The following is a 12,921-nucleotide window of genomic DNA, read 5'->3' as shown; positions in this document are numbered from 1 at the left end:
TGATTACTGTCTCCCTCCCGACACCGTGTGCCCCCCCCCTCCCTCCCCTGGGCTCACCTGCGGCTGCCCACACTCTGCCCCCTGAATGTTTCGCCCCGGCACTCACCTGTGACCCTTGGTGCTCACCTGGCCACCCCCTGCTCACCCACGGCACCAAGCATTCCCCTGTGCTCACCTGGCGGCACCCCACCCCATGCTCACCCACAGAGCCCCCCTCCTGCAGCAACCCCCACGCCCCATCCACCCCCCCGGCTCCCCTGCGACGGCCCCCTTTCCCACCCACGTTCACCTGCAGCGCCCGTGCTCACCCGTGGCAACACCCCCTGGCTCAACCGCCCCCCAACCCATGCTCACCCACGGCAACCCCCTCGCCGCCTCACCCACACCCCGCACCCCCATGCTAACCCATCTCTGCCCATGCTCACCTGCAGCAACCCCCCCCCACTAACCCGCGGATTGTCGCTCCCTCGACTCTGCTTTGACGCTGCCTCAACTCTGCTATGTCACTACCTCACCTCACCTCAACTCTGCTATATCTTTTGGATAACAGCTCTGCTACATCATGGAACAATCAGGCATAAGCACAGCTTAATGGGAAATGTAGTTTTCTGGCCCGCACCATGTTCGATATAAATTGGCTTTTTAAATAACTTGTAACTATGGAACGGAAGCAGCTAGAAAGACGGGAGATGGCTCAAAATACTCAGTGAGTAAGACCAGCTAGGTTTAAGAGCATTTTATTTTTTTTTTCGCTCTTGGGGGGAATACCCCTTTAATGTTAGTGTTAGCACTAGTGTTAGCACTTCGTCACAAAGAGGAAAAACAAATAACTGTGTAAAACAGTGGGGAGGTCATCAGACATAACTGTCAGCTGAATGTTACTGAAAGTGTATGGCCGCCTCTTGACTTCATGTTTGGGAAGGTTGGTGTCATGTAGTAGAAATCAACGAACCTGTAGTGGGTTCTGTACTATCTGAAAAAGTCGTAATACTTTTAATACTTAATACACGTAATACCTTTCTTTTTCTTTTTTTTCCATTAGTACAATGCCTGTTGCCAGAAAAGGTAAATGTCCCAGCTCTTTATACATGGCCTGGCTCGAGACCCTGTCACAAGACTTGAGACCGCCAGTTCTACTAGTTAGAGGAAATCAAAAGAATGTCCTAACAATGTACTGCCAGTAAGAAGAGATCTTTTACCAAATACACTAGCAGAGGTGGACCAATGCTGTTGAAAGATAAGCATGTATGCTAAATGCAGACGACTTGTCATTGGCTATAACATCTAATGTTTTGTATTGTTCTTAGTTTGTACATGGTTCTTTGCCTGCATACTACTAGGTTAATATTGTGTTAAAAAAAAGTTACAGTGAGACTCCATAGTGGGAAATGAAAGATAAATAATATATACATATAAATCATACAAATATTCAAAATAAGTAATATAAAGTAATAGTAATACTATATATATATTAAATTAACATAAAATAAACATACAAGTACTAGTAAAACATATTATGATATCCTCCTTCAAGAACAAATACATCTACTTTTACTTATGGTTTATGAACCATTAATTATTTTTACATTTTTAGTAGGGCTGAATTAATAGAAAATGGGGCCCTGGGCAACAAGCAAAATAGGGCCTCATTTACCATTTTTGTATAGCATTTATTATACTGTTACAAACTAAATAATAATAAATAATATGTCTATACAATGCTCACAAAATACTGCCATACACTAACTAAATAATACTACCATGTAGTGCGCAGAAAATTATGCCATATATTTTTATTCCTGGATAGTGATGTGCATAACTGGTGCTTCTACCAGCTCTGTTTAGAGATCGGTAGTAGTCTGGACACTCAGACCGCAATGAATCTGAACTTTTTACATGTCTCAAAAGTTTTTTCTTATGACAGGGACACATAAACATTTTGGATCTAAAGTTGCAAAAGAAAAAATAGTAAATGCTATAAACCCCCAAAACATTACCAAAATAGCCAAAAAACACTATATACATAGGGGGAGATTTATCAAACTGGTGTAAAGTAGAATTGTCTTAGTTGCCCCTAGCAACCAATCAGATTCCACCTTTTATTTTTCAAAGAATATGTGGAATCCGAGCAATGGAAAGTAGAATCTGGTTGCTAGGGGCAATTAAGACAACTCTTCACACCAGTTTGATAAATCTCCCCTATAGACGTTCCAATAATTTGTGATAGACGTTAAAGTAACATCTGCCAATCACGTTTTACAATGGCCGTTATTTGCCATTCAAACAACGTTCGTTCTTGTCATAGAAAAATATGTTTAGCATTGAGGTCAAACAATGGCCGTTGTTCATAGAGTGTATTAAACAGCAACCGTTGTTTACTACAGCTGTGGAATTAATTGACATGTCAGTTATTTCTGGTCGTTGTGCATTGAAATTAATACAATTGTCAGTCTAACAATGGCCCTTGTTTGTACATTGTCTGAACATAGCCTGAAGGGGTATTCGGATTCAGCAAATATTCCATAATTGCCAACTCCAAGGTCATAAATTTTAAACCACATAAAGTGGCAATTATTCTCTTTATAATGTATATAGAATGTATGGAGAACTTTTTGATTTTGTTGTATTTATATTTTGTATTATTTCACATAAATATTTACCTAAATATAATTATGTGACTTCATAACAGACAGGTTCATACATAAAAGTATTTTAACAGGGCCCCTCTTCACATGATAAAAGTTATCATTTTGTACAGGCTTTTGTGCTTGTACAAGCCTTATCAACCTTATAAGAACTCAGCAGAAATTGGGTGAATCTGCTGGTTTTGCTCTCTTATAAAGGCGACTAAGGGCCCTATTATACGGAACAATAATTTGTCAAGTAAGGCAGATTGTCACATGTTATAGACAATGATCAGCCGATGACAATGATCATCTTTGATGATCATGTCTTTAGGTCCGGACCTTAAGTCATCGGCCGCCGGGCACGCATCGCTTCATGAAATAGCATTGTACAGCCGACGGCTGATGAATCTGTAGAGAAAAGGATAAAGTATATACATACCTCTCCACGCTCCCCAGTGCCTTCCTGTCTTCTTGATGCAACTATAGAGCCGCTCTCAGAAACAGACTTTGAAGTTGCACCGGCGGCTGCGGGGAGCAGAGGAGAAGGCAGGAAGACACCAAGGAGCGTGAAGAGGTAATTATTATTATTATTCTTATTACATTTTTAAAGCAAGGGCTGTATGAACATCGCTAATAATCTCTGTGCAGCCCTTTGCTTCACAATATTTGAGCCGTGTAATAGGCTCTATAAATGAGATCGGAGCTTGTTTTCTATAGTAATCAGGCCGTTTAATACGCGCCATATTTTTATCCAATAAAACGATTAAGTAGACTGTAGACCCTGGGTCATTATCCAGACCTGGGCTGAGAGAGACTAGCTTCTAGATTGATGGTTGAAAATAGTGTTGAGCAAACCTGTATAAGCCAAACCTTGAACAATCAACATTTGATTCCCTGTGGCTGCAGAAGGTGGATGCTGCCATGTATCCATGTTTTCCTTGCAACCCTGGGACAGCATCCACAGCTGGCAGGTTCACTCAACACTAGTTGTAAGCAAAAAGAAAAAATGGCACACTACAGTGGTTAGTGATAAAGTGAAGAGATGTGTTAGGGTTGTGAGAAATAAAGTGTCATTGGGTTGGGTCAATGATAAAGGTGATGAGGTGCGATGACGGTGGTTTGGAGAGCTTTTTATCAGGAATGTGGAGCAGCAAGTTATAAAAGGAGAGCATTAAGCAGTTGTGAAGATAGGTTGCTGGGATTAAAGTTAAAGCTTTCTTTAAAGACAAGAAATGTCTGTCTTATGTTTGAAATATGTGGAAAACTCCTCAGCTGAGCTAGACGTGGGATGTGGCACTGAACTTAGTCGAGGCTTTGCCAAGCAGCACTAGGCCGATCTCTCTCCTGGCCCAGCTGTGTCAGGAAGAGATGCAGTCTGCTTAAAGGGGACCATTATGGCGTCAGCTGTGACTGCACACTGATCTGGGGAGAGAATCGTAGGTACCCTTTGTGTTGGCACCGACAAGACATACCTATCAACAGCCATTTCTCCTGACTCACCAAAAACCTGCACACACAGCTGGGTGTGTGCACATGTTGCATTTCTTTAAGTTGTATACATTAAGCTAGATGCCTCCAGAGCCCCCTATCCTTGTATTGTATTTGGTTAGTTCAATATGACTAGTTTAATCTGTTAAATCTGTATAAAAAAACACTAAAGAAGGTCAGTGTCAGTTGGTATCTATAAGCCACATAGCATAGCTACTAGAGTACCCTGTCTATTTCTTTTGACATGCTCATATGCATCAATGAGATTTGTTTATCTATGTCAGCACAGCATTTATTCAGATTCTTGTATTTCTACAATGAAATGTAAAGTTTGGAATAGATTCATATACTAATAAAATATTTCTGACAATATTATTTGGTGTTTTCTTCTATACAATATCCTGCATGCAAAAATATTACAACAAAAAAGTACAAAAGAGAACTGGCTAAAATAAAACCAAAGAAAAATAGTTTGTATCCTAATAGGTAGATTCCTGGAAGGCCATTCCTCTTTATGACACAATGGCCTGCTCTTCTTTCCCTGTTCAAGGGTAATGCTGCACTGCCCCCCCCCCCTTCCCGGCTCGGTATACAGGTGGTCTTCATTCCTGACTTTTGCCAGCATCCTGGCTCCACTATGTGTGGAAAGTTTTGATGATTTGGATTTTAAGAGTGCTGGTTTCACTTTCTTCAACTTATGTTGCTGCTTCACCAATTATGTGCATGTCTGGCTTTCATGTGCCGCTTGCACCCTTTAAGGCAGTCTGAACTGTGCCCTTACAGTCTCATAGGGTGACTGATAACTGGACGGTGTCTAACTATAGGAACACAGCCCTTTATCAAGGAGAGATGGATCAACCAGTTGTCAATTTATATACCTGTATCTGGATGGCAGACAAGGAAATTGTGGGAGCTGCTTATGCTTGTCAGCAGATCAAACCATCCTCTATACTGGTGGTCTGTTTGTGCCGTCCAGAGCCTGTATGTTATGTGTGAGCTCTAATGTAACCTCTGCTCCTAATAGCTTAGTTAGGATGGCAACCATCATGTCAGTCTCTCAGTGATAATCTGCCAAATCGACCTGATAGGGCCTAATAGTGTAATAGGGCCTTAACTGTCAATGATCTGTCACCAAGAAGTACACTATCCAAAATTAGTCTCGAAGAGCCTTTATATAGGGTAGCAGGGGAAGCACTTTTATGCTCTCTTTAGGCAAGACTTAGCATCTAATAAGACTGTAGCTGTAATCATTTACACATTTGCCTGAGATATAACTGCATGCCAAGTTTTGTAGAAATCTGAAATTTACAGTGTGTCTGTCTAACTAGTCTTATAAGTTTGTAAACCCAGAAGGTAAAATCTTGAAGGCCTGCTACCGCCATGGATGCCAAGAGCAATAGTCCTGTGTTCCCTATTTGCGATGGACACACATGCATGTTCACCCTTTATTTTAGTGAAAGGCAGTTAACTGAGCACAATCACTCTGGTTCAGCTGGTTCCATATCTCCCATAGACTACAATGTAGGCAACTGCGTATGTGTAGCCACTTCTCCACTGTAAACCGAGGGCACCAGACAGGTGGTTATTGTCTCTCTCCGGCTTACTTTTAGGCATGGGAATTTCATCAGACTATTTAAAGATTACACAATAATAATTCCTTGTACTGCACTGTGTATTAACTAGAGGATTCCCACAGCATAAACATAAATCTCCCAGCAACTAGAAGTATGACAACAGATATAATGTGATATACATGGGTTAATGAATCCCTTCATGTAAAGTTCATAGTTCATCAGTAAGTTACAGGGCCATGACAGGCTGTCTTGGCCATACTCTGACTGATGTAAACAGGGGGAGCTCTGTATTCTGGAAGTCATTCTGCAGTACTAACAGTTCCCTGTAGACCTGCCTGATTTTATTTGCAAACTCCTATTGCTAAAAGCAACATCTCTGATAATGACGGCTATTTAGGCTAGCTACATGATGTATATATAGAATATGAAAGTTTGTGCAAATGAGTTGAGCACACTGTACACACATTTATACTTAGGGGGAGAAAATAAATAAATACATTTTTAATGAATGATTTTTAATGAATAAATGATTCCTGCTGTCTGCCCTCTCCGTGGAGAGGGTGGATACAGCGGGAGGACCGCCTGGAAAACTGAAATACAGCCATAACCATAGGCTGTATCCCAGTTTTCCAGGCGGTCCTCCCTCTGTATCCACCTGCTTCACGGAGCGGGCAGACAGCGGGAATCTGATGCAGAGCGTTCGGGTTCATACGAACCCGAACCTCGGCAGGTTCGGACCATCCCTAATAAATATATATATATATATATATATATATATATATATATATATATAAAAAATTTTTAAATAAAAACATCTATCCATCTATCTCGAGGTGAATTCTATCATAGCAGATATATGATGCATGGATATAGGAGTGCTTATAATAGTAGTATAAGTATGAGTGCTTATAATAATAGTAGTTGTTTTGAAGATTTATGTAAGCAAAAAAAACTATGCCCCCAATCCTGTCTGTACATGAATAGCTTTCCTGCACATATTCTGATACTTGGGGGATGTTTCACACAGGGTTCACAGCTGGCTGTGACTAAAAACCACATCTAAATATGACCACTTCTGAAAGTAGGACCGACGCAGCTAGTACTCACAGAGGGGGCATAGACCTTCCATCTGTTGTTTGTGTTAACTTTAACGTGCGAAGGGTTTATGTCTAGTAGGACTAGGAGCTTATAATAGCAAGTTTTGCTGGACTAAATAAGCTAATAGCTTACTAAACTGATTACCTAGTTCAAATGCCATTTGTTTATTGAGAAAGGTAAGTTTAGGACATGGGGTTAAAATGTCTCTAAACATCCAGCAAGCCCAGTTCAGATAAAGGTTTTTTGTAAGGAACAGGTGGTGGGAGTGTTAGCAGAAGTTGTCTAGAAGTCTAAGGTTAGATTTAGAGATGAGTGAACCGGGTTCGAGTCGATCCGAACCCGAACGTTCGGTATTTGATTAGTGGTGGCTGCTGAACTTGGATAAAGCTCTAAGGTTGTCTGGAAAACATGGATACAGCCAATGACTATATCCTTGTTTTCCACATAGCCTTAGGGCTTTATCCAACTTCAGCAGCCACCGCTAATCTAATACTGAAAGTTCGGGTTCGGATGGACTCGAGCATGCTCCAGGTTTGCTTATCTCTAGTTAGAGTAAAGGGGTTATCCAGCGCTACAAAAAAATGGCCACTTTTCCCCCTCTCGTCTCCACTTAGGGTGTGGTTTGCAATTAAGCTCCATTTACTTCAATAAAACTGAGTTTGAAACCCCACCCAATACGGAGACATGAGAGGGGGGAAAGTGGCCATGTTTTTGTAGCGCTGGATAACCCCTTTAAAGACCACGCAGTTGCTATGGGACCTGTGCGGCTTTGCCCAGGTGAAGTTTGTTCTGCCTCCACGGTACAGCTCACACCAGCATCCCTACCCACTCCCTGGACAGTCGAGAGCCCAGACAACATTGCATAGAGTGATGGCATGTTGGTGGGCTGTCTGAGGAAAGGGGGGTGTATGTTGATGCAAGGTGATGCGCAGCCAGAGGTTTATGGGGAAGGCAGGGCCTACAGGATTCATGGGCCCCATGAATCCTAGCTACACCCCTGATTAGAGACCATTTTAAAGGGGTATTCCCGTCTCAGCTAATATAGTTAAAGTGTAGGGCTTCTCAAGTTGACGATTTTCTAAATATTTTCCGGCGTATAAGACTACTTTTTAACCCCAAAAAATCTTCTTAGAAGTCATGGGTCGTCTTATACGCCGGGTATGGTCGCCCCATATGGTGGGGGAACTCAAAAATGGCCACATCCCCACCATATGGGGCGACCATTATATAAAAAAAAACAAAAAAAACAAACATTTAACTCACCTGTGACCCATTCTCAGCAGCTGCGCGTCTCCTGTCTCATTCGTGGCGCAGGCAGTGTGACGTATTTTCGGGCGCGTCTGTCATTCTCCTGAAGCTCTCCCGGCAGAGCTTCGGGGAGCTCTGCCGGGAAAGATTAAGGAGAATGACAGACGCGCCGGAAAATCCCAAAGCCTCTGTCATTTTCCTAAAGCTCTCCAAGCAGCTGAGAGTCTCTGAGCTAAAAAGGGAAAACGGAGTTAAGGTTCAACAACTCCTTACTGCCATTAACAAGGGAGAGATTATGCATAAGCAGACCCATGACCCAGTGGCTTTAGCGACCCTCTTAGAACAAAGATCTCAATTAAAAGCTCTTCTTGACCAAAAATATTCCCGTTTCCGTGAACGGATGCGTCGTTTTTACTATGAGTTCTCAAATAAGTGCAAAGCGCCCCTGGCCCGTTTCTTGCACCATAAAACTAGTAGCTCGTTTGTTCCTTCGATCGCTTTGCGACAGGGGGTACAACATAACCCAACTGATATTGTTAATGTATTCCGCGAATACTACCAATCTCTTTATAACCTGAAGGGCCCATTACATGACATGCCCCCTGACGCCTTCCGTGAGAAGGTGGAGGCATATGTTCAATCCACTGCGCTACCAACTATCCCTGGCGACGAGGTAGAGGCTCTAGAGTCCCCGTTTTCAGATAAGGAATTAGCGACGATCATCAAGAACTCGCCAAATGGGAGAAGCCTGGGCCCGGATGGGTTTACAGCTCAATTTTATAAAATGTTTTTGTCACAGCTTGTGCCCTTCCTGACCCAGGTTTTTAATTCAATTTCCCCGACATGCCCCTTCCCGTCTCAATCATTAATGGCAACTATAGTAGTGATTCCGAAGCCCGGGAAGGATGCATCGTTCTGCGCCAATTATCGTCCTATCTCACTAATCAACAACGACGTAAAATTTTTCTCTAAAATGATAGCAGATCGCCTAGCTCCACTGCTCCCGAATATTATTCACACTGATCAAGTGGGGTTTATACCACGTCGGGAAGCGAGAGACAATCTCAACAAGACCCTGCTGTTGATGTCCCATGCACAGTGGACGCGGTCTCCGGCTTGCTTAATTTCGGTTGACCGTGTCCACTGGGCATTCCTGCAAGCCGCCCTGCGCCAAATTGGCTTGGGAGAGGGAATATGTGGTAGGATAGCGGCCCTTTACAACAGTCCGACGGCGAGGGTTAAGGTAAATGGCATCCTCTCACCTCCCCTGACGATTGCAAATGGAACACGCCAGGGGTGCCCGCTTTCGCCTCTACTGTATGTATTGGCAATGGAACACCTAGCTGTGGCCCTGCGGACATCTCAAGACATAACGGGCATCCGCCTAGAGGCTGTCCATTATAAAACAGCTCTTTACGCGGATGACCTTCTGTTATACGTATCTAACCCCATCATTTCGTTTCCGGCAATCCTCAGGGAATTCAAGTTGTTTGGCCACGTTAGTAATTTTAAAGTCAACTACTCCAAGACAGAGGCACTGAACGTCTCCCTTTCTGCCCCATTGGTCCGACAACTCCGCGATACTTTCTCTTTTAAATGGCAAACGACTGCCTTTAAATACCTTGGGATCTGGGTCCCTACAGACCTGGCCTCCTTGTTTGCCCTGAATTTCCCCCCCCTATTGGCCCGCACCAAAGCTGACCTCGCTAACTATAATCGAGCCCAACTATCTTGGTTTGGCAGGATAAACGTGATTAAAATGGACGTTCTTCCCAGATACCTGTACCTGTTCCAGACCCTCCCCATCCGCATCCCCAACGCATATCTGAAACAGCTACAAGCTATCATCCGGAAATTTGTCTGGGGCTCGGTGCGGCCGCGTATCAAGTACAAAACTCTTACGCGCACCAAACAAATGGGAGGTGCGGGTTTGCCCGACTTTGCTTTATATAGCAAAGCAACTGTGCTACTCCGTCTGGTCGCCTGGTTCCACAGAGCCCCAGACAAACAGTGGGTGAGGATTGAGGAAGACCTTTCCCCAATTCCTTTAAAATCATTACCCTGGGTGCTTCCCATTAATCGCCCGGCTATAGACAGTTTCCCCCTCCTACAGGTGTGGGATGGGCTTCTGCCTTTGTCTCTCTCACAGACCAGGCCTTATGAGCCCTTTGTTTGGTGATCCAGCCTTTCCCCCGGTTTGTAACCGAGACTCGTTTCTCGTCTGGTCCGCTTCGAGCAGCATCCGGGTGAGAGAGGTGTTGGGAAACAGTGCTACTACCGTCCCTGGCCGACTTGCAGGAGCTCTGCCCGGGGAGGAGACTGCCATGGTTTGAATATGCTCAGTTAAAAAACTACTTGACTCAACGATTCCCTAGTGGGATCAGTATTTTGGAACCAACTGACCTGGAATCCATGCTTCTGTTGACGTCACCGCCTGACAAGGCTATAACCCAATTGTACAGTATTTTACTTGCTAAAGACACAGATCAGTCCCTGGCATACGTTTCAGCATGGGAAGGTGAGCTGGGTGTCACTCTCTCAGACTCTGATTTATCAAAAATTTTCACGCTTACACATAAATGGCCTATGGCATGTCACGCACAAGAAAAAATTTTTAAGATCCTCACCAGATGGTACTGCTGCCCCCTGACACTCCACCGGATCTATCCAGAAGTCCCAGACTCCTGTTGGCGATGTGAGGTGGCAGTAGGATCCATGCTACATATCTGGTGGGACTGTCCAGTCCTACGACCCTTCTGGGCTGCTGTCTTTGAAATTTACTCTGCAGTCACGGATAAGGATGTAGCTCCATCCCCTGGCTTGGCCCTGTTATCCCTTGTTCCTGGCCCTTCCTCCGCTGCCAAGAAAGGACTGCTTCGTCATTTTCTCACAGCAGCCCGAACTGTCATTCCAAGACATTGGAGGTCCACGGCTGCCCCCTCCATCTCTGAGTGGGTTGCCGAGATGGATTTCATCTTCCGTATGGAAACCCTGACGGCGGAGGAACATGGTCGCAGTAAGAAGGTTGATCGTGCCTGGCTACCTTGGACCACATTCAAGTCGAGTGCCGCTCTTGCGCGCTGGCTGGCTTAGCCTGACTCAGGAGATGACCGTAAGCCACCCCCTGACCCTGTGTTGAGATCGCTCGCTTCCTAGTGCTTCTTTTTCCCCTCCACGTAATGAAATTTTTTTTTTTTTTTTTATTTATTTATTTTTCCCCTTATTTATTTATTTTTCCCTTTTTTTCTTCTTCTCCTTCCCTTTTCTCTTCCCCCCTTGCTCCTTTTCTTCTCTCACTTTCATCTTCTCTCTCTTTTCTCTCTCTAACGACTTCTTTCTGATTGTAGTTCATGTTTGCCTCTGTTGAATAATGAGGTTTCTTTTGGATAATATGTGGGTTTTTCTTTATGGGTAGGTGCCTTACTTCTGTTACTCATTGGCAGACAATACCCTTCGGCACTCCGTTGTACCCATTTGCATAGTGTTACTGCTTATGATTGTACCCTTTTTCTTCCTCTGTTCTTTATAAAAATTGTAATCTCCAATAAAACTCAGATTTACAAAAAAAAAAAAAACTTATAGTCACCCAACGTGGGAGAATAAAACTAGGGAACACACATAAGGGAATGGGAAAGAAGAAAAAAAAAGGAGGGGGGGAAAGGGAGAGGAGATGCTGGATATGGCGTATCACAAAGGTGTTAGATGTCATTATGAGGGAGGCTGTACCCCACTTGTTGGAGGTCTCAGTGGAATAATTGTTGTAATTTTTAATGTAAGTTAGTTTTGAATCCAGGTTTTTTATTAAGTGGGAGTTTTTTTTTTATGGTTATTGGGAGATTTCTGCATGGACTATCAGCTTTTGCTAAACTACCAGTAAACAAATGGCAAACCACAGAAAATTATGCAAAAATATACAAATTTTATTGATTAAAAAACAATTAAATAGAGTAAATACCACAAACAATGGCCCACGACTGATGATAGTATGATACATAAAAAAACAGAAGGAGGCCAGAACCACTACTATGGTGCAGGTACCATATCACATAAGGTGCAAATTAATGGCATCATAGTACACAGGTAAATACATAGAAGCATGTTTACAGGAAGAAAACATACATTTCAAAGTGCATGAAGTATACCTGTAAAGAAGTAAGAAGTGTTAAAGGAGAACTCCGGGCTAGGGTAATTTTTGGCAGAGTGCTGGGAAGAGGGAGGATGAAAGAAGTAGCATTCTCTCCCTCCCAAAGCTGCGGGATATCAGAATCAGCACTGGAGCAAGGGAGGTGAGAGCATGTTACTTCTTTCATCCTCCCCCTCCCAAGCACTCTGCCAAAAAATTACCCCAGCCTGGAGTTCTCCTTTAAGATCCAGTGGTGGCCCCCACCCTGAAGCTTGTTTCAGCAAACAGCCTCTATCAAGGGGACATACTTTGTATTTACTATGGGCCTTTGCTAGATTACCAAAGAGAGGGTTTATAGTTGATAACTTTTTTGTACACAACTGGGATGTCAACAGAATGTATGTGCTATAGATTTATTGCTCTGTTATCAGCAATGTATCACTTTCCTGTCTGCCTTTTCCCAACAAGTGCTATTACTGTACTTGTGCTTGGATCTGTTGCTTGTAACCGAAGTGTAATCTCTGTGCTGTGTGTTGCACTATGCGAGCTCTAAGAGGACTCTCAGGAGACGGCCCTGCAATACTTCACATAACTGTCATCAGCACCTGCTAATGAAACCACATACTATTTCCATGCAATGACTTCTTATTTTTATCTATTTGCACAATGGTCTACATTTATCTCCTGTATACTTTATTACATGATTTTTACATACTAGTTATAATATACATTCACCTTTAATAAAAAATAATAAAAATAAAAA

At 43.2% G+C, this 12,921-nt stretch overlaps 1 protein-coding gene across 1 annotated transcript in view; it reads left to right on the top strand.

Moving 5' to 3' along the window:
- Window positions 1-1,184, top strand: part of SLC12A3 (solute carrier family 12 member 3) — a 31,838-nt gene extending 30,654 nt beyond the window's left edge. The window contains exon 26 of the mRNA XM_069968478.1: window positions 1,043-1,184. Coding sequence (XP_069824579.1) covers window positions 1,043-1,184 — 142 coding nt within the window. The remainder of the gene's footprint in view (window positions 1-1,042) is intronic.
- Window positions 1,185-12,921: the final 11,737 nt, after the last annotated feature.

This window comes from Dendropsophus ebraccatus, chromosome 4 (genome assembly GCF_027789765.1).
Source record: "Dendropsophus ebraccatus isolate aDenEbr1 chromosome 4, aDenEbr1.pat, whole genome shotgun sequence".
NCBI classification, from domain to species: domain Eukaryota; kingdom Metazoa; phylum Chordata; class Amphibia; order Anura; family Hylidae; genus Dendropsophus; species Dendropsophus ebraccatus.
The sequence above is the reverse complement of the archived record's forward strand: the minus strand, read 5'-3'. Positions and strand labels throughout refer to the sequence as shown.